Source organism: Opisthorchis viverrini, assembly GCF_000715545.1.
Source record: "Opisthorchis viverrini unplaced genomic scaffold opera_v5_106, whole genome shotgun sequence".
NCBI lineage: Eukaryota > Metazoa > Platyhelminthes > Trematoda > Opisthorchiida > Opisthorchiidae > Opisthorchis > Opisthorchis viverrini.
This window is the reverse complement of record NW_008751768.1, coordinates 1,173,564-1,195,947: the sequence shown is the minus strand read 5'-3', so window position 1 is coordinate 1,195,947 and position 22,384 is coordinate 1,173,564. Positions and strand designations below refer to the sequence as shown.

The 22,384-nt window shown below is 41.8% G+C and overlaps 2 protein-coding genes across 2 annotated transcripts in view; both read right to left on the bottom strand.

The window, feature by feature from the left end:
- Positions 1-1,302: 1,302 nt before the first annotated feature.
- On the bottom strand, positions 1,303-10,752 carry T265_05772 (hypothetical protein; the record flags this gene model as incomplete). Its single annotated transcript, XM_009170852.1, has 4 exons — positions 1,303-1,585; positions 5,564-5,943; positions 7,065-7,616; positions 9,641-10,752. 4 exons carry the CDS (start codon positions 10,685-10,687, stop codon positions 1,531-1,533), a joined length of 2,034 nt encoding a protein of 677 aa, XP_009169116.1.
- Positions 10,753-18,400: 7,648 nt separating this feature from the next.
- T265_05771 (hypothetical protein) overlaps positions 18,401-22,384 on the bottom strand; it is a gene marked incomplete at both ends in the record, with an annotated part of 29,577 nt that continues 25,593 nt past the window's right edge. Inside the window, 2 exons of the mRNA XM_009170851.1 lie at positions 18,401-20,066; positions 20,376-21,775. Of these exons, the coding sequence (XP_009169115.1) occupies positions 19,311-20,066; positions 20,376-21,775 (2,156 nt within the window). The remainder of the gene's footprint in view (positions 20,067-20,375; positions 21,776-22,384) is intronic.

Genomic DNA, 22,384 nt, shown 5'->3' with positions numbered 1-22,384 from the left:
TTCAGGCAATCAGTCCTCTACTGAGTGTCATCTCGTAACAAACTTTCGAGCCCGATCACAGCCGTCTTTGAGACCTTTGTTTTATTATAGTAGTAAGCGTCACAGAATGCAGCAGTTTTGAATATCGTTTGAGTAGTGCATCAAATGACTTTGGTCGAAATTCTTGGACTGTCGTCCGATCCGCTGAGAGCAGGCTTCATTTTACTGACAAGTTCGCCTCAATTGCTCCCAACTATATCTTCCGAAAAGACAGTTTGCGTAACCTTCTTATCAGTCACCAAATAGCGGTCATCAGGATTTAGCGAACCTTGTCCGTATCTGTTAGGACGTGGGTCTTTTGGGCGAAGAATTTCAGAAGACATCACATGGCTGACTGATAGCACTGCGCATAGACTACATAGTGCTCTCAGCCAGTTCGAAACCCCAAAGATATGTCCGAAAACAGTGGATTACCGTCTTGAGTATTCTAAGCCTTAATACATTCGAACACTTCACTGCGCAGAAATCTAGCAACTATCTGGACGAATATGTAATAATTTCATGAATTGAATGTCTAAGTAATGTTGAAGTTGGAGGTACCACGGGTGTCAATGGTATGTCAGTCACAGATGACCTTGGTTGACAGATTTTTTCTCTTCTCGCATGTACACAACTAGTTTTCCCCTCATGTTTTGCTGCATTATACACCAAGTGGTGCTCAACTTGTTTAACGAAACCCGGGCCCAGGCTCTTCAATATTCGTTCTATATGGTTAATAAGCTGAAGGTATGTTACCTACCAGATACATTTCTGTGCCAAACAGATTTGCACCGACGGCGGTAGCACCGATCAGGCCCTTACTAGAAAGAGCATCTCATGGTTTCAGGTCACGATTCACAAGAGGGGATTGTTTCCTTGAAAACAGATAATTGACGGCAAAGCTATTTGGTTAACACGAGGAGGAGTTCTTTCTAAGTAACCAGTCCGTGTAATAAGCGAAACACTAAATTACGTCAGCTGTATGAAAACCCGAAACTTTGGTTTATATCGACGCGCACTAGTTTCCGACCCATATGGAGAGCTTTTGCATAGCTGACGGTCCGCTGTCCGTGACGGTGCTAAAAGTGCGCTTAATGAAGCTCCAGGAGATAAGCGGTTTTCCCCTTAATAAGATATCCTTTTCAGGAGAGGTGGCTTCTCTATGGTGGCTGCTCACGCAGACGAACCATCCCTATACGTCTACACCGAGAAGGATTAACTGAGAAAGCTGGCAACCCGTTTATGTTCAACTCTTTTTGACTAGAAAAGAATACACGGTAATATCTTATTTAGTGTATTGGTCAACCCTGTTTACAGATTAATTGAAAGGAGCGCTGAATGCTCCTTATACATTGGCATACAAGCATAAATTTTGAGTGAAAGATGTGATAGATTGAAAACACTCAGATTTGGTTCATGAATTCATGTTGTTCTCGGAGAGGTCTTCGTTTTCTGCATAAAAACGTTCCGAAAATATGTCCACAAAACACCGTATTTTGTCTGTTATACATTTTAGTCGTTCTCCTCCGATTGACAATCCACCCAGGATACCTTATCTTCCAGCCAACTGAAATTAAATGTGATGAGGGTCAACAACAATGTTGAAGATAAATATATAGTTATAAATACAAACGCAAAATACAAATATTTTTTTATAAATATACGTATTTATATATTTATACATGATAATATATGAATTAAAAGTATATAATCTTATTTTCTCAGCTTTTCTGAGTCCGTTAGCTTCGAATGCCCATAACTCAAGTCTATCACTGTAACTAGAACAACAGACGAGTGGATGCAACAGGGAGACAGGTTATGTCTTTGCTTCGACAATGCCTGTCATGTTATTGTGAGTGTTTTGAATTCCGTCCGTAATTTTGCTAAATACCTAAATTTCCAGGCCACTTTCAACACACCAATTATTGAATTTTCCAATGTAGAAACTCGACAAAATTTCGGATTTTCACCCAACATTTTTGGCTTACAACTTGGAAAAATCGGTTAAGGGGTTTTGGATGCATTTTTATCCAGTTAGCGCTGAAACACGTTCACTTAGTGACGATAAACGCATGAAGGTTTTGTGGCGGCCGGTTTTCTTCAGCACGCTTAAGAGTCATCGTTTTGGTGAGGATTCCCTATTTTAGCCGTGCGGTCCTGGTCACATGGACCGCTTTATGAATCGTCTTAGGTTATTTGTCGTCCAAAATAGCACAGTCTGGCTGGTTTGTAAATACTATTCAGAACGTTTCTGTGTCCGTACTGATTCTTATGAGGAAAATACCGCAGATCGATCAGCACCAAAGCTACCAACATGCTCAGCTTGTGACTCGTCATTGACGGTGCAAGTGAAGACGACTGGAAGCTGAATCCCACAGTGCATTCAAATGGCCACCCGGTCACCCGCAGCGCACATGGAATAGAACAGGCAAACATGGTTAGTACCATCTAGCCATAGTGCAGCTCAGTCTACAGAGTAGTGGCTTTGAATTTCATCTTTAGCGTTGCTTTGCTGCTAACACTCCTGGATATATAAGGTTTCAAGGTCAGTTTCTTGTGAAGACAGTTTGAAACAACCTAACTTCTAACCCCAAAGGGGTCCAATTCCAGCAGTGTGTTAACTTACCTTCCTAATATGCCAAATCAAGGATATAACCGCATGGCCCTTCGTACGTGGTTATGGTTTGACTTGACCTGGTCCATATGACTGGTCTTTATAAGTCACTTCCAGCGTTGTTATGAACTCAACGGCGGATCTAGGCTCGTGTTCAGTCTTTTTGTGTGTTTTCTATTTGGTACTGACCCCTAAGAATCACTCTTAGCAACTTCGCACGTCACTCTTTTTGCCGGTAGCCAATCACTCCAATGCAACAAGCAACAACGGTACGGCTATGTTTGGCGTTTACAGTCCAGGCATTAGGAGTTATGGTCCCAGGAAGTAAAATGAATGGACGCGTTCACTAAATTTCTCAGAAACAGAAATTTGTGGCTATTTTGACTTTAATGAGGGGGCTATCACATTCGGTGTAGAACTCCTATTTGTCACCTATTGAGCTCAGCGTTAGGATATGTGCACTCACTATGATTACACGGCTTGGGTGAGTCAACCTCAGCCGCACTGAATTAGGGTGTGGACTGAATTCATGGTGTTCTAGAGCGACGACAGGATAAAAAAAGCGATGTGATGCAGTTCCTCCACTATTGAATAACCAACACAAATAAGGTGCGCTCAACATCAGCTTCCCCGAGACTTTCTTGATTAATCAGTGTTGTTTTGTTCTGAGCCGTGGCAACCATGGTGGCGAGCCTTGCAATAAAAACAACCGTGTTACCATTTCGGTCAAGCAGGGTTCTGAATTTTCACGGACTGCAGGACGGAAAGGATGGTGTGAGCAACTATACTGCTTTCCGGATACTCATTATAGAGGACGGTGTGATTGCCTAGACTCAAGGTAACGGGATTTAGGCTGGCTACACACTGCCTTGGAGATTTATTTGTTGAACTTTTTATTTTGACTGCAATTATATAATTTGACTTCTGCCATGGCCAGTTTGGCGTCTGAGCGGAGTAAAGGAATAGGGCTGCCTTTTATTAGCCTATTCCTTCTTTAGCGGAAAGACAGTACCGCGCATCTAAAATGACTGTTTTGACCGAAGGTAACGCCTGAGATGTCATTTATCCCTCTGTTCAGCCAGGATGACCATTTCCTGAGCATCTGCCTTAAAGACCCAGTGCACTTGGCATCACATCTAGCGTGGTGCCACTGACTACTCTGTCGGTGGTCACGGTGAGACGATTAAAGACAGCCATCCACCGATACACAAAAATAATTCAGCAGACAACCTGATGACTGGTGTCCCCGGCTCTCCTGACGGAAGGTCAGATATACTTTGGTGAAGGCCTGTCTTGTTTGTGTAATGTTATACTAGACCGTATTCTAGCCCATTTTGCAAGTTCCTCCCGCATATTTGGGTGACCTGTTCTTCAGAGGACCGGTGTGCACTGATATACCCGTCCAAATCATCCGGATCCATCTCAAACTCGGATAGAAGTCATTCAGGGCGTTTTATGCTTGGAATGATTAAGATAACCTGTATCATCCAGTATGCGGTATTGACCATCTGGTGTAGACATTCATTTGAGAAAAAATCGGGGGAAGACCGAAAAATCAAACTGAGAGCGGAAGTGCTTTCCAGAACGCCAGCGGGGCAATCTGCCAGCCAGTGACTTTTGTTTAATAAGATCCATTTGTTTGCAAACGTGGGGAGCCTTACTGCAGCTCCAGATTGCACTTTGCCGCGCAACTTCAACTCGCACAATTCTCTTCAGTCTAAACTGGCTGAGTTCTCTTCACTTGTAACATAGCATCAGAGATTTCTATTACGAGTGTCATCCAGTACTTTACACGTAGGTGTACTGATTTCGAACAGTTGATCACACTTCAAAATAAATGATACGTACCATTAGAAAACAACCGCTAATATATCAATCAAACATAATTAATCCATAAACGTCCGAACCAGAAGTCTTTCATTTGACTTCAGCCAGGCTTTCAAGTTTCTGACGCAAAATCATACGGTGAATCCTGACCCTTGACGTCCTAGTGGCGATTAATCCAAGAAAATTCTTTGTGTTTTTCACCACATATCTAATTTGGTATTAGTTTTGGACCACCCCTTTCTTGTGAATTATCCTACTTGTCATGCTGTTTGTTTTCAATGTATTTTGGATCTGTAAGTGTGTTCTACGTCAGTGGTTTTCAAAAACAGAAGAATGTTACAATGTTGCTAAATACGTTTCACTTAGTTCCGACAAAAGACTAACTATTGACGTTGGGAAAACAAATCCGCTGGATATGTGAGAGATTGCATGGACGACGAATAGGAAGCAAAAGATAAGTAAGTCAAAGCTGATTCGTATGGAAAGTGATGACGTTACCGGTACGTTATCCTGCGTCATGCGTACGTTTGATGATCGCGAATATCGGGAAGATAAATTGGTTTCGAAAGTCTATGGTACTAGTAACACAACACGTGGCACCAACAAGTGCACAGGTCCGTCACTGACTGGCGCAGCTCAATGCCAAGGTCCGCACATCGAACAACGATGAGCGGAATGTTGGCTCGGTAATAGGGGTTGTGGTCGTTCCTTCCGAGGACAGTTTCATGACTCTGATTGGAGGTTCCACAGAAATCACGACGGAACAAGTAAGGGCAAGATCAGTAAACGGGGCATGTTGGCTCATAGGGGTTGTGGTCGTTCCTTCCGAGGACAGTTTCATGACTCTGATTGGAGGTTCCACAGAAATCACGACGGAACAAGTAAGGGCAAGATCAGTAAACGGGGCACGAAAACGTGTAAGTTGCTCAACTGCGCACATTCGTACATGCACACACATGCCACTATACCATTGTCTGAAGGGCCGGCCTTTGCGTAAATAGCGTCTACGAACAAAACAAGTGGAGATCAACGGTACATGGATGGATTGTGCAAATGACTGGGGAATCATCATGATGCTAATTTGGATTCAGTAGTAAGACTTACTAATTATAAAGCGTATTCAAATTGGCGTAATTCGGAAACTTGCGCGCACCATTGCTGAAGAACACATATTTTCGAATCAAGTAAACCACCACAATGACGACAAAATTTTCCTTCTCGTAACTGTGAGTGATCATCGTATCCTGTGTAGGGTCGCGAAGCATCTGACTCGATACCATCATCCCCTGCTCCCGTTTCTCAATAGCGTATGTGTAAACGGCGATTGTGTAGCAGGCCGAATCTTGAATCTGTTCCAGCAACGTGGCCTCCCGATTGTTTAGCTGGTTGCTCCGACATAGACAAGCATCGCATGAGTGGCTCACTTGATAAAGATCTCGACAGCGGTCTCGAACTATGTTTGTTAGAAGGCTCAGCAACTGGAACTGAAGTGTATCAAAGTTCAGCGAAAGTCCATCTCAATGGCGTTATTTTCAAGTCATCCAAGACACCGTAGGTTAGTTTAAATATATGGCTGATTAGCTAACTACTGCGGAATATAAATCACCTCCACCGTACTTTCATGAGATGTGTATTACCTGTATCTGGCTACTGAGTTTCCAAGAAATTCTTCATCGGGAATCTGAGCGTTTGGGTCTCGGAAATCCCCCCTTATGTTATACGTACCGCTAACGTCCCACAAAATGCGCACAAAAATTCATTTATCTTGTTAAAGAACAGTAACTGTCTTGCCCCCAGTCAATAAGGTGAATGTAAGATGATCAGGTTCACCCTATTCCCTCAAGTCTTTCAGTCATGTGAAATTCTCATCCGTTGCGCGTTGATCCCTACTTCTAGCGGGATACTGAATGCTCGGTAGACGACTTTTGTTATATTATCACCAGAAACCCGAACATGACACTTTCGAGGCTGTCCTGATACATGCTTAACTCGAACTGTCTCAGAAAACACTCATAATCAGTGACATAGTGGATAGAGCATAAACTGCAAGGTGATTGGTGGTTTCACTCTCGAACTCTTAGGTCTAGCAGGTTCCAGTAGGGAATGAACAAGGGTTCGCTCATAAAAGTAGCCAGGAAGAGCTGTCTTCCCAACGGTGTATAAGTAGCACCCGAGCAACCACAAACGTCTAACTTTGGAAACATGGTAGCGCTCCAAGTTAAAAAGGTACATGGAGGGCACATTTTCCATTGGCCATGTTGCATAACATTAAGATAACCTTGTGACTTAACTATCTAAGCATACTCAACTGCACACTGCATTATCAAACATGTAGGTGAGTGTATAAATATGCTGTAAAAGTTTTTTGGTAGCAACATAATCATACATATGGCTTACTGTTAATTTCTGTCACCAAAGAGTTTGTCGTCAGTCATGACCAAAGTTACCGTCGCTATTAAAACAAAACACTGGCCATGATTAAATGAAGAAATCCCTAAAACCAGCAAACTGGGACGTATGTGTGCAGTATTCAGACCAACTAAGCTCTAACTTGTTATAATACCGAGTGGGAATGGAGAGCAGCGTTTGTGCAACTTCATCTTACCTTCCGTATATTGTGGAAATCATTATCTCCTATTACATTCCGCGTGACGGATGCAATAATCTGCTGTAAGGTTATTCTTAGTTTAACAAGAAGCTCTTTCCTGTCTTCAAGCACAGCATCAGATAACAAGCGCTGCGGAATGATTGCCGAACTCCAGGCTCTTTTTTTTGTTCTCATCTTCACATTTGCTGTTCGACTAATAAACCTAGATCTCCAAAGTGATGGTGACCGGGATCCTGTTCTCTTCCCTCCAGATTCGATTTGCTTATTGAATGCAGTCGGTTTTGGACCAATCCGCAGGGACCTCATGTAAAACGGTAGTTGAGTACCGTACAACGGCGGATCTGATATGCAGGTTACTTGGTTTTGATTGGATTTCAGTTGGGGGCCAATGAACATGAAACTCTTTAAAGTTGCTTGGAGAAGCGGGCAGGAGATGGGCTGCACTTCGGTCGGAGCTGATGGTTGGGAGTACGAGCAATATCTTGAGTATCTCACCATATTCAGCAAACCACGATGTCTGAGCAACACCCGTATTGTCAGTTCGACGAACTAAAACCAGGGTGAATGACAGATTTTTGCAAAGATATTAAGGTCTACCCTTCACTATCACCGTGGTCTTTTATTTCGTCATAACCGAGTAGTCTGCTATCAATCTAAAGCTAGATAAGGAATCAAGAGTGTAATGTAGATAGGAGCAGCTGGATCAGCATTTCATTAAATCGCACCATTGTAATGTACTGAAATGCACCCCCTTATATATGACAAACAAATATTCTTCGGTTCAAGACGAGGGCAAATTTCACAATTTTCATCTGATACGCAGTCAACTGCTACTTCAGGGCCTACTTTGGTAAGTCGTCACCGAACTCACGGGTTTCACATTCCTTATAGACAGTATCCTACTAGCTTTAGGCAACACTGTGATGCATGTCATTTGATAGGGGATGCAACGGTTTTTTTTAAAACCACACAAGCAAAAGCTCTGTAGTTTGCCTGTACATAACATGCCCTCGTATTGACACTCGGCGGAGTGTAAGATATTTTCGAGGCAACTCTGCCCGGTCAGACTTTCACCAGTAGATCGACACTTCCGTCAGTAATAGAATTGGCTAGGCAAAATATCTTGTAACAAACTGAATGAGCATGCGACGGCAGCTTCACCGCTAACTTATGACTTGAGTAAGTTTGAACGGTCACATCGGTAGTACAAGGAATTCTGTGTGGGGAAAATGAACATTTTGTACAACCATTTGGACCATTTTGGTCCACTCTCTATTAAGACATTTTCCTCCAATATTTGGTAATGATGATGATAAAGATGACGCTGGACAAATAAGCGGGTCAGCAATTTCTACCTTCCTTACCAAACACAAACTAGGAAACTCAACTTGGTAAAGGTCTTGAAATAAAATTGCATTGCTGGATCTCTCGGTGTAAACATTTAAGTGGTGTATAACATACCACTTGTGGTGTGCGCAATCATCTGTTAGTATTGCTAAGTCCCGTGAATTCCTGAATGTATTTAGATACACAAGTCTGCATTTTTTCTATATGCCCTTTACAGAAATGGAATACCTGCTGCAAACTAATTAACAAACCAAAGCTGTTTAATAATGACTATATGTATGTGCAGTCTTACAAGTTAAGTGAGCTTTAGATCTGAGTTCACACAAAACTAAACGACCTACATAATCGGTGGAGACTTTGGTTAACTAGATTTTTAGTTCAGCCGGCAGCACCAATAAAGTAGAAGAAAGCTTCACTTGTAGTTCCTGTTTCACAAACAGGAGCCCCTGTGACTGCTACCATTTCCAGTGTGATGAACCTACGCTAGCATCCTCTGTGATCCACCTAACCTTTCTATGAAATCTGATCCCGGTTGGCTTTTCACAGGCTTTGTTTGCCTAAAGGAATTAATGTCAACATCTGGACATTCTAGAAAGCATTCATCGCCACTACAGTGATGAAATTCCGGCTAGTTCGTTCCAGTTCACTTTTACTGCTGTATTGTTCTGTACCCAGTGATGTCATTTTCAAGTAATCCGTTGAATTCACACGTTTGAAGCATGACACTACGGCAGTGTCCATGGTGAAGTTGTCGTAATGTTATGCAGCTGTTCCTCAAGGATACTGTCGCGTTTCGTTCCACCCCTATATTCCGTTCTTTCGTTCGCACCGGATCCACGAATGAGGAACTTTTTCAGCAAGAGATAAACTGAAGAGTACATATCTTTTTCCTACTGAGAAAAGTTGGAATCCGTCTTCATCCTGTTAGTTTGTGTTTTGTCTTCATATAGAACAGCTTCCTTTTCTCGCCAAAATCCTGGTGATTGAGTGCGTGCACTTAATTCAGTTTGCCTACACAACACAAGGACTATTTTCGACTTGAAATTGTCGAACACAAGTAGCTAACACGAGCGTTGCGGTTCGTGACGATGACACGAAAAGTGATTCTGATGAGCAACAACAAAATCGTAAAACACTGAAGACACAGTGGATTAATATAAGCTTGAAGGGCTTTTCTAGGATACTATCAAACAAACACACAGTGAGCAAACTTCGTGCTTACCCACCCTATAGGTATAGTACAAAACTCTAAATTTTCTGGCACCACTCGCTTGACAGAGTTCCGTCTCCCACTCTGATTCAAGTCTCCGTTGGTTGGCCAGTCGCAGCTGCTGCAGTGCAAATAACGACTGTCTTCTATCACGAACGGCTTCAAATCCAACGGTGGATGGAGACCGACGAACGGTTGACCCGAAGGCTTCTTCCTCAGAAGAACTCTGTCTGTGAGAGAGCGTGCCAACGTTAGAAGCATTCTGCCCCCCGATATTTTCATCAGTAGGGTCCAAAGGAAAATGAATTTGATTCCTTTTCTTTGGTTTCAGCAACGCCAAAACGTGCTCGACTTGTGGTTTTGGGAATCTTTCGCCACTATCCGCTAGGTATTTCGGTTTTCGTGGGGAAGATTTACGGGTCTGCCGTAACTCTCTACATAGCTTTCTCTGAGCTTGAGTTTCATGAACTACCTTGGATATTCGGGAAGAATTTTTCCTATCCAAAGGCTCCAGATCGTTTACCAATTGTTCAATTGTTTGCGGTTGCAAACAGTTTGGTATTGCTGTGTCCGTCATTGGGCTAAAAGACCGGAGAGTGCCATGTGATTTCCAATTTGTCATCTCTGATTTTGCAGCGCGTTGATCAATGGAATTAAGCAGAAGGCTTAGGTTTTGGGCAGAATCAGGTAGCTCTTTATTCATAGTGTGGGAAGATGCATCCAGTTTATGTAGTCCGCTCAAAGCAAATGGGTTTTCATCCTGGTCGTCCAGGTATTTCTCAGCTCCCACCGCAGATATAGACCCGTTTGATGAATCAGATATATTCAGGTCTTTCAAGAATTTGTTTAATTGTCTCTCCCAGTGCTCAGCAAATCGTTTGTTCAACTGCTGCTGGTGTGTTAGTGGAGATGCCTGCTTGTGAAATCGCTGGATCGAGCGTCGCAACTTGTGAATTGGTGGAAGGACGTGTAACATATCAGCAAAATTAGTTACGTAAGAGTTATTCGTGTTTGCTTGTCTAAGAAGTGAGTAATTTTCATGGCTTGTTTTTGAGGACTTCATTTTCGAGCGTAGTCGCAGCTGGGTTTTCTCAATCGGAATCTGTCCAGCTAGCACACACGTACTAACTGGTCGATATTTAAAGTTTAAACTCACGTGCGGCGAAGTCACGTATTATCGAGAATCTACTTGGGAGATGCAAGAGTCTGTTTGTTGGACTTACTACGCCGATATTTGATCAGCATATGTTTAAGGGTTGAAATTCCGTCAATCCGACTGACCAACTGAGTGAATAAGAGACATATTGGTGACAAGGTTACCTGGGTGACTGACTGACAGTAAATGAATGATTGACTGGTTGGCTGACTAACTCAACGGACGTACAAAGAAATTGATGAAGGGATGAATGAATGAACGACTGAATGAATCAGTGGATGAATAAACAAATAGATGAATGAGCCGATCGATGGGATAATGGTTGAACTAACGAATTAATGAATCAACGAGTGCGTAGATGTACGCATAAATGAATGAACAGGTTGGTGGATATCCGGATTGATCAATGGTTGGACGGTTGAATGGATTGATTCCTGGTTTTTGGACCGACCAACTGAGTAACAGTGTGCCTAAACGCATGATGCATCTTGACAAGACGCGCTTCTTATAAGGTGGCTGATAACTCCCATATATGACACCGTTCATGGTGCCATAAGGTAACAACACCGTGTGTAACTGAGTGCCCTTCGTCAATGAAGTAACCACTTTTTCTTGCATGAAGAAATATCAGGAGTGTGTATCAAGATGTTCTGTATAAGATAACGGAAGTCTCTAATTTTGTAGTCTTTTGAATCATCTCTGAAAAAAATTCACAACTTGGAATATCCACCGGTTCACAAATAATACTTTGCGGCACACCACATTACGTTCAAACGATGTCTTTTTTCTGTATCTTGTTGGCAGTTTTTAGCGCTTTTTTAGCCAACAAGTGTATTTAATTTATTGTCGGTTAATTGTTCTCGGATTCTCACATCTGATACTTGTAGCCCAATATGAACTATAGTTGTACATAAGTGAATCTCGCAATGGCTCTACCTCCTGGTCTCTTTGCCAAAGCTGGACCAAAATGACGTGAGGAATTAGGCCACGAAACTTCAACAATCCATGCCGAAGCTTCAGAGGCGTACGAGCGTAGAGAATAATAACTATCCAAAAGTAGGAAACTGGTTGAACTCCCGAAATTTGCAGTTTTTTGCTCTAAAACGCCGCCTATGAAATAAACAAGTGAAAAGCGATGAATTGGAGGTGGGAACAATAGTCATCTATGTGGACACAATTAGAGACAAATCTGTAGGTTGTGCTGTGTATGAAGTGGAACGCGCGCTTGGGGATGACAAATCTGGCGTACTAGATGAATGTCATCTCCGGGGTAACCAAATTTCCAAAATGATGGAACATTGTGAACTAATCCACCAAAGCGAGGAGACTGAAATAATAAGGTATTGTATGGTATAGTGCGTAAGCCGAAGATTGGTGAAATGTCGCCGTAATTCTGTTCCATCAGCTTTCTGTATTCTTTAGATTCATTGTACTTTGATTTCCTTGGAACCCCAACGGTTCCGAAAGCCCTCAACTATTACCCATCTTAATAGTTACTATTTTTAATCTTGAAGAGATTACCTTCATTCTATTTTCTGTGCTCTTATGTTGCCTGCAGTAACATTCAAAGTTTTGATCGTTTGGTTAACTTGATTGAGCTAACTGTGAAGTAGATGGATAGATAGACATAGATAAATAGATTGACAGATAGATAGATAGATAGATAGATAGATAGATAGATAGATAGATAGATAGATAGATAGATAGATAGATAGATAGATAGATAGATAGATAGATAGATAGATAGATAGATAGATAGATAGATAGATAGATAGATAGATAGATAGATAGATAGATAGATAGATAGATAGATAGATAGATAGATAGATAGATAGATAGATAGATAGATAGATAGATAGATAGATAGATAGATAGATAGATAGATAGATAGATAGATAGATAGATAGATAGATAGATAGATAGATAGATAGATAGATAGATAGATAGATAGATAGATAGATAGATAGATAGATAGATAGATAGATAGATAGATAGATAGATAGATAGATAGATAGATAGATAGATAGATAGATAGATAGATAGATAGATAGATAGATAGATAGATAGATAGATAGATAGATAGATAGATAGATAGATAGATAGATAGATAGATAGATAGATAGATAGATAGATAGATAGATAGATAGATAGATAGATAGATAGATAGATAGATAGATAGATAGATAGATAGATAGATAGATAGATAGATAGATAGATAGATAGATAGATAGATAGATAGATAGATAGATAGATAGATAGATAGATAGATAGATAGATAGATAGATAGATAGATAGATAGATAGATAGATAGATAGATAGATAGATAGATAGATAGATAGATAGATAGATAGATAGATAGATAGATAGATAGATAGATAGATAGATAGATAGATAGATAGATAGATAGATAGATAGATAGGCTGAAAAGCTAAAGACGGTCATTGGTCCAGTTCGCCCTAGTTATGACGCATAAACAGGGTCGAGTATTCGAGAAATGCACTCATTTGCAAATCAATATGGTTTTCACGAGTGACTCAACTGAATCTCTCGTTAACGATATTCTGCAACTGAATGTGCTGCACACAGGCCGCCCCATGATTCATTTGGCACGATATTCGAGATATCGCAGTATATTTTCATAAAGGAAGGATTCAAGTAGAACATAAGTTTGACGGAAACTCGAGGACTGCGCTTACCTGATGAGCCCCAAAAAGGGTGAAACCGTTCATGGGCTGTCGAAGAGTTTTCAGCAACCTAGTGAGTAGTGTCCTTTATGAAAAGGTCGAGTATACTTTTTTTGTTCTGAATCCCATGGTCATATTAGGCGAAAGACTATGCTACCCTCAAATATGTCTAATTTGATACGTTTTTTCTCAAGTGGAGTCTTATCGAAGTCACATACGGAACAAAAAGAAATCCGCCGGGTAAGCGTTGGCTTCAAAACGTTTCTGATAAGACAGAGGGGTGAATAATTGGCTGCGCTGATGGCACCACTTCGTCAGACTGTCAGGAGTGCCAATAATGTACTCTAGTTAGGCTGTCTGAAGAAGTCCATTGTTTTGGCATGTTTTTTGCTTTCGAATCGCAAAACGTTACCCCACGATATGTAGTCTTATACTGCAAACTTCAAACATCAAGTTGAAGGGCTTCAAACTGTTGCTTGCTATGTATACCTCAGATGCCCAATCAGCTACAGTTGACCTATAGCAGACAAAGGCAATCAGCAAGCTACCAAAGCGTGGTCATGATATGATGACATGAGTCATTTATGGCGTCAAAAACTAGCTTCACTGAAATCCAGAGGGGAGCACACAATTTAGCTGTAATAAAAGTCTTATTTCGAGGTTGCTAGGTGCTCTTGAACATTTTTCGTCGTCTTCTTGTTAACTGAATTGTTACTTGATTTATCTCATTTACGATCAGGTCCAGGTGGAAGATCGCCAACGTACTCAAGGAGAGCATGTAGGCCAACCAAGAAGAAAAATACCAAGGATACCTACTAAAGTAACGTGGTAGCAAAGCTTCATCGCAATTTATCAAAGTTGAATTTGTATCCAAGAAACTTCCTTCATGGAGGTCCTACTAGTTTTTATTATTGGATGAGCAACACGCCTCACAAGACTTAGCTTTTTGGGATCTGAATACATCTTCACATGTGGGGAACTATTTAAATAGACTGTTTGGCTATTCATGAGAATTTAGTTTATTAGGACTCGAAATAAACGTTGGCAAAGCCGCTACTCCTTTATTATCATTCCTTGTCCATAAAACTCAACTATATAACCCTGTCAGTTCCAGGAATCCAAACAAATCTGGACTCAGCTTACATGAAAACAGGACAACTTTCTAGAAGCACCTTATGTTTAGGAGCACACATTACCACATATGCAGTTTTTCACCGAATAAGGTGACCGTGACCGCAGGTTCTGGGCCACTCGCTTTATAGGCCCCAATTTTGAGCCACACTTTTAGTTTCTGCAACTAGCGTCAATCAGGGCTTTTCAGGCACCAACAAGGAACTCACGATCAAACAAAGGTGGTCTGTTCCGTAGGACCTTCTTGTATTCGCACGTCATATCACTTTCTTTCCAAATCATTTTCTCTCCATCCGTTCTCAGCATGCATGTTAAAGCCGTGACGTACAAAGCATTTGGATGGCATACGAAAAACAAAATGAAAAGGCAAATGATGTGACAGTATCACTCCATTCAAGCATCCTTTTTTGCACTTAACATACCTTGGTGATGAACCCGATGAACACTTTGCTAACGAACGCGAATATGAGGAACACTTTCCTACTACCGAGTGGACTCAAAGTTCGCAACGCGCATTTCCGTACACGTCACTTAAACAAAGGAGCTCTGTTTTGTAGAGGGCTTACAGTGGTTTTCAACCCATCCTTCAAATAGATTCGGCTCCAGCATCATTGTACTAATTGTTTATCACGGGCACTCGATGTTCGCAATGAGATCAATTCTCCTGCTTCTTAACTAGACTAGGCTATCGACTATTTTTAACTTGTATCCAGTAGGGTTGTCAGTAGGATCAATTTCCATCAAGCCATGAATCAGGGTTCCCCACTTTGTAGCGGGAAAGCATAAATTGCGCACAGAAGCTAATAGACGGTTAGAATAGCTTACATCTCTTCGACAGGAGAAGAGATCAACATCATTTTTTCCAATCCTAAACTGATGCGTTTTTTCGTGAAAACATATCGATGACGTGATTTCATTGGAGTTCAAATTCACTTGAGCTGATGTTATCTGTCAAGAAAAATAGACTGTACAACAGTACATATTTTGACTTTTAATGCATTTTATCGTGTGATCCTTTGTTTATTCAAACACAATTCACAGAGATCCAACCACTCCAGTCAACTGAGTCCATAGTCACTCCGAAATCCAAGTGTCCGCTAGCCGTTTTCCTACAGCATGTGTGGTGGAGTTTCCGGATCTTCAAAAACATTGAAGGAAATCAGCCCGTTCTTCCGAAGTGATGAGGGTCAGCTGGTTAGATGCGCCCGAGATATGACGCACCCGACAATTGTTACAGTGAGAGTCATGGGGAGATTTGTCAAAGATGAGAGCAATGGAGGTCATAGAAAACCTTCTTTTCCTTCAGATTGCAGACCACGAGGCCTGTTTTCAAAACCTTAGGGGAAGACGGCTATCATCGTCCAGTGATTTATCTATTTCTGCACAAATCTCAGCCCTCCGGTAATTTCAACAAAATGCTGAGCTCAGTAGCCGGAAATGATCGAACTACAGTCCGTTGTTCGGTGATCTGCTATGCTGATCAAATGGATTGAAAAATTTTCATCACCAGCTGAGGTCACATGGCCAGAATGCCGTGATGAAACTTAGCTTTGGGGTTCGGTGTGTTCAACAGTCAGAATGTGCTATGCTGCAGGACTGCAGGAAAATGGCTACATCCTGCCGATTTTATTCTCGACCTTTTTCTCCAACCCCTATAGACTTATTATTGCTAAAATCCCCAGCCGATTCTTCCGGACTACTCCTGACGAATTTCTCATACTGCCTGAATGCTAGGACAATACGTCTTAATCTAAATGGCGATTACTGTAGAATTCAGCCCTATTTTACTTTCTTTTGTATGTAATGTTATGTATAGTACTAGGAAATGTTTGAAAAGAACACACACTAAAACATCACTCGGCAAGATCATACGTCATTCACAGAACTTTCATGAAGTTCTGGAATCAAAAACAAAATCCCAGAAAACCAAACGGAAAACATCAGGCTTTTATAGTGGCTTAGGTTTCACTTCCTTACTCATTTCCACCGACTTGCAGCTTTTCCCAAACTCGAGGCAGTAAATAAACACGGTCTCCTCCAGGTGGGACTTAACAACAGAATATACCAGAGGATTAACCAAAGGTAGATAACTTGTGAATAATTGCCCTTTCTGGTTGTATTGTTTCTACGTTGACCCAGTGTGTATCAATCCCCCGTTTATTAAAACTCACTTTCCACTGAAGTGATTTCCTTGTTTGTTACCCGCTTTATCCCACATGTCGTTGCAAAGTTTTTCACAAATAAGCATCCTCGAAGATTGCGATCTTGGTTTTTATGGTTTTCGCTTTTTAACCTATGGTCGGTCTGCTTAGTAGTAAGGGCAGTTTCCGAGGCTTGGGAAGTTCCGTTAATACCTCTTGAAGATGAGAGCAGCTAAGGGAGATTTCTCCTCTCTGTAGAAGGCGCCGAAATATTAGTTGGAATTTCCATGTCGGTCTGCTAGTAAGGGCAGTTTCCGAGGCTTGGGAAGTTCCGTTAATACCTCTTGAAGATGAGAGCAGCTAAGGGAGATTTCTCCTCTCTGTAGAAGGCGCCGAAATATTAGTTGGAATTTCCATGATTTACAGTCATCCTGATCTGAGAAGGAAGATCCTTTGTGGATGCTAAGCCTCGGCCAGTATTTACTCATTACTTTCATATTCGTTCACATCTAAGGAATGAACTGAATGACGAAAAACTGTGAGGTTCACGAACTACTTATGAGTAGGCCAGTTGTGATAGCTTTTCTCATGGAAGATCGGAATATGGGTGCTGATTTGCTGGACAGTAGTACAATACATATCTGTCATCAGGCCTTATATGATGCATCCATTTGCTCTAGAGGGAGAGTGAACGCTGACCGAAAGTACACTCACCAAGTTTCCTTGTATCAAATGTCTCTTCTGGATTACATTTATTGTTCAAGTTGCTGCTGCATTCTGGGTATTATAAGCTGTTTAAAAGATCTGGGCTCAGTGTATAGCACGTCGTTAAAGATACCGTTGTGGTATCTGTTCTTAAAGTCTGTAAAGAGATATGTACGTAGTTAGGCTGCACTTGCCGCATTTGTAGCAAAAGTTCGGATAGTTTCAGGGATGTACGTCGTACCAAATTATCAGTGAAGCGCTAGAGCTCGCAGTGGATAACCACTGGCTAAGGTGTCTAATTTTATTAAACAGCGCTACACATAAGGTTAATGAAAACTCCTCAATAACCCGAAGCCTGTTTCACTCTGCTTTTGACTCATCAAGTAGGCACAGTCCCCAAGTTTCCACCAATCTTGTGTTCTGAATTTCGCAAGAAATGAGACTGAACTTCGTGTAANTCCTGGGCTTTCCGTAGCGGAATAGGGAGCGTCTGCGCCTTGATGAGCCTAATCCTAGGGTAGGGCGTTAGCTTTCTCGATCCGAGTTTTAAATTCATCCTCGCTTACAACGTTTTCAAGTATCCCCTTCGATGATGCGAGTCGAGAGTTCAGCTAAATAATTTGACTTGAATCGCGTAGTTGGTTGCTTTGCCATGTTTTTTCAAGAGGATAAAAAGGTAGATATGTCATCAAAAGATAGGTGACAGAGTAATTATTGCTTGCATTGTGAGCAGACATTTGACGTTTCAGAATACAAAAATTCAATTAACTTGGAGTGATTCTGGTGTATAACAAAAACACCTTCCCTGATATTAATCACATTTGGATTGCTTTTCAAGTAATAATGCAAACAGTTGCATGATTGATACTAGGTAGGTAACTAAACAAGAAGAATACTCGTATATACCAAACGTTTAGTAATAGTGCGAACAGTTGCATGATTGATACTAGGTAGGTAACTAAACAAGAAGAATACTCGTAGTGAGTATCATTCTTTATTTTGAAAATTAACTTAACCATTGTGCTGGCCACGAATATGAAGAGCAGCTGATATTATTCATAAAAATCAAAGCGCTCAGAAAGATATGTTATTTTGAGTCAAGCAACAGAAATATCATGTCCACTACTCGCGGTCTACTGGCGAGTTGTGAAAAACACGAATACATACTCAAAGACGATGGAAATCTCGAAAGAATGCGGACATTCGAAAGTATAACAAGGGTTCGTGCTGTCCCCCAGCACCATTAGGTGCACTGTGATATGTCGTGGTTGCAGTTTCCATGCAGTCTGCTGAACACTTTCATTTTTCCAAGATTTTTACCGTTTGTACACTGCATATCAAAGTTGACTTTCTTGTAGGGGGAAAGCCATCAGAAAAGAGTACTAATATAATTCAGTAAAATGGAGGGAAATCACGGGGTTTACAAAATGGGCAAGTTCTTGCCCAAAATGCCGAAGACTTGTGTCTCTGGTTGCATTTGGGTAAGCATATCTTTGAAGTGTTTCAGTTGTTTGCCAGCGAATTCCAAATTTACATAGTAGTGTTTGTCTGTGGTGCGTTGTGCTTACGGGTTATAAAGTAATGTGTACGCATACCGTTGGTGCCACTCCTAGCGATGTTCAAGTAGGTCCGTGTGATTTTACTCCTTCTGGTGTAAAAATTCAGGAAATTAAAAAAGGCACCTCGCCGGAGGCGGTGAACTAAAGAAGACCAAAGACAATAAAAAAGTTGGAAAAAGACCTGCAATCTTGCAGATTTGCAGTTTCTCGGTTGCATCCGGTAATGTAGAAAAGAATCTACCCTGCAATTTCTTGTGTAACACAGGTTGTGTCGGAAGACGGTGACGAGTGTAGTGTGAACGAAAAGTCATTAAAATCTCCAACGCTTCGGTTTTTCATTTACGGGCTTCCCCGAATTATCTTGCCTGTGGAATGTGTGGTAAAACTGAACTGGTGTTTGATTTCGGGAACCTTGAGGAACGTGGGGATTGGAAAGCGTGTTGGAGCTTCCGCCGTACATTTTCCGGGAAAGCGGTCTGGGGTATTCATTCCCGACAAAACCAGATCCAAAATTCGTTGAGCCATCTTGTCCACTGTGGTTACTAAACCTGTCTGCCGAATGAGGTCGGACAACAGGAGGATGCCATGCCAAGCCATTTGAATTTACGGTGGTCGTAACCATAGAAGAAGTCCTCTCATCCGCAGCACTCGACGCGCTGTTTTTTCGTGACCTAGACCGTCCGGCACGAAGCGTTTCAGTTAGTCGTTTGCTTAAAGGTACAATGAGTTCAGTAAATGATTGTCCGAATGAACCATGCTGTTGCTGGGGCAAGTTTTTGTGTAACGTTGGGAAAATTGAGTCTTGTGCGTTCGAACCATCTAATACGCTTCTTCCAGACCTCGATCCCAAGGCAGATGATGACCGTGGAGTGACCGTTGGGGGTCTCGAGGCAATGTATTGAGCAACGCTGGGTCTAGTTTTGAACGTTGCGTTGGCAGCATCGGTGTTCGAATCAGAATTTATTCGTCCTTTGTTCTGATTGAAAATATCATTTTCCTCTAAATTTCTTGTTTTTCTAAAGAACTGGGGATTTGAAATAGTTGATATTCTGTTCGACTGTTGATTCTGTCAACCGAAAAATGGAAGAAATTGTTACTAGCCAAAGGTTATCCAGCTTAAGAGAGGTTGTCTAATTAGACCTATTAATATAGTAATAGAATATACCACTCAGTTTACTCCTGTTAATCCTGATGTCATATCCTAAACAATCTGAACTTATATACTTGTGTGTCACAACGCAGGTTGCGCTGCAAATGACAATCTCAAGATCCACCCCTCGATGACCAGCTCATCTCAATGTCCTCCCTACTTTAAAACAAATGTCACTGCGAGAAACCAAGCTTAACTGACCGAACATTCTGGAATATCACTCACCTGTTTCACCGTAGATTCAGTCAGATTGTTCATATTTGCCGTCATTGGCTGCGTCGATATAGCAGTCCTGGATAGTAATCCGTTTGAGACACCTTGCTTGCTTTTCCTGTCAGTTGCGTTGAAAAATATGTGGGACCCTTCGTAAATCGGTTCTTCTGTATTCGCACAGGTTGACCGAAGTGCTCGATTGAGTGGATGTCCCGTTAGCTCAGGCTGTAGGGCTTTGTGTGCAGGTGGAATAATTGAGTTTTTTACCGTTAGCTTATTCTGGGATATTTGCCTCCGTCTATTCACGTTCAGCTTCGATAGATAATCTGTAGTGCCTAAGTTGTTACATGGACCCAAAACAGTGGTACCGGTCATTAATTTGGTATCATTGGTGCACATGGTCCTCTGGGGAAGGAACTTTGCCTCCAGACTAGTGACGCATCTTGGTTCTGCCACACCATTTGAGGGACAATCATTCAAATCCAGAAAAGCGTCCCCGATATGCTTTGAAGGGTCACCGGTTTGAAAGCATACACTTCGTCGCTTTCGAGGTAACGGTTTTGGTATGCTTACCGGTTCGAAATCATGCTCATCAAAGGGGTGGTTATCGTTTCCGTTTTCCAAACCTTTTTTATCCTCGGAAAACACCAGATTCGTGGCTGACTCACTCCTGGCCTGGTTCTGTGCCTCTGAAGTGAGGTGTCTATCTAAAGTAAGGGTCGGCCTCTGGCTAGTTAAATTTCTGCGGGGTACAGTCAGAAAAGTATGACGTTGTTTGGAGCTTGGTTGCGCAAGGTTCGTCATTGAAAGACGTAAGAAAGGAGATCCGTAATGTGGTTCTGCCATACGCGGTTGGGTTTGCGAAGGCGTATCACTGGAGGTTCTGAGGCCATTTAATTCAGCACTTGAAGCAGACACTTTCCCATCCTGTTCTCCCAGTAAAAATACCGCCTTTGTATGGAGCACTGGTCGTCCAGTCAACGGTGACGACAAGGGTCGCGCAGGTATTGGGTCTTTTTCTTGTTCAATGAGGACTTTCTGGTTAGGGTTGACATGTGTGTCGTCATAACCAGATCCTGCTACCAAACCGTGGCCCGTCTGTCCTTTGTGTTTGGTCAAAAGGTTCTGAATAATGGCTTGGATTTTTTCGCGTGGATGTGGGTCCAGAGTATTCGCAATGCCTTTGGTGATTGAGTATTCTTTAGTGACAGCAATCTTTTTCTCACCGGGCTCGGTCTGGGCCTTATAATCTACTGAAGCAGTTGTCTTTCCCATAGTTTTGCTTTTCTCCTTTGTGAACAGTGGAGATTTCTGCTGCAGTTCGCTGCCTAAACAACGGGACTTGTCACCTGTTTGTTTCACTTCCTCTCCAGTATTTTCAGCCGCTTGGCGATCAGTATTTTTTGATCGACCTGAAAAAAAGAAAGCAGACGAATTTCATTTGTTACTCAAATCACCGCTGTTTGGTTAGTGATCTGGTTGTCAATGGCAAGCGACTGACTGATTGTAGGTAGAGAACCCCTGAAATTTCAGAACGAAATGTTACCGAGGTATGCGATTATTCCAAGCCTAGTCGTTGTCTTGAAGATCTTGACCGATTAATCGATATCAGATTAAACTGACGTGATTGCGCCAGCTACATAGTGTGATAAATTATCCTCTGACGCAGATCTCCATTTTCACTCTTTGGTATCCATGGCAGCCGGTGATGCACGCAGACTGTGTGTACAAAACAAGCTGTCCTATACATCGTATATACGGAAAATACGGACAGCTAAAATGTCTAGTTGCTATGGTATCACTTTCATTACTAGGATCCCCGTATATACTAACATACCCCGTAAAGGCGGTGTGGTACCCTGAGAGGAGATGGAACAGGTCTACTAATGGATGATTCTGTCGAACTGTCGCTCTAGTCTAATGGTTACGTGATGTGTGACCATTCATCCTCTGTCCCTGTTAAATTGCGCGCGTTTGCTTGTCACTCCCTCAGGTTATGAATTACTCCACAAAATTAAACA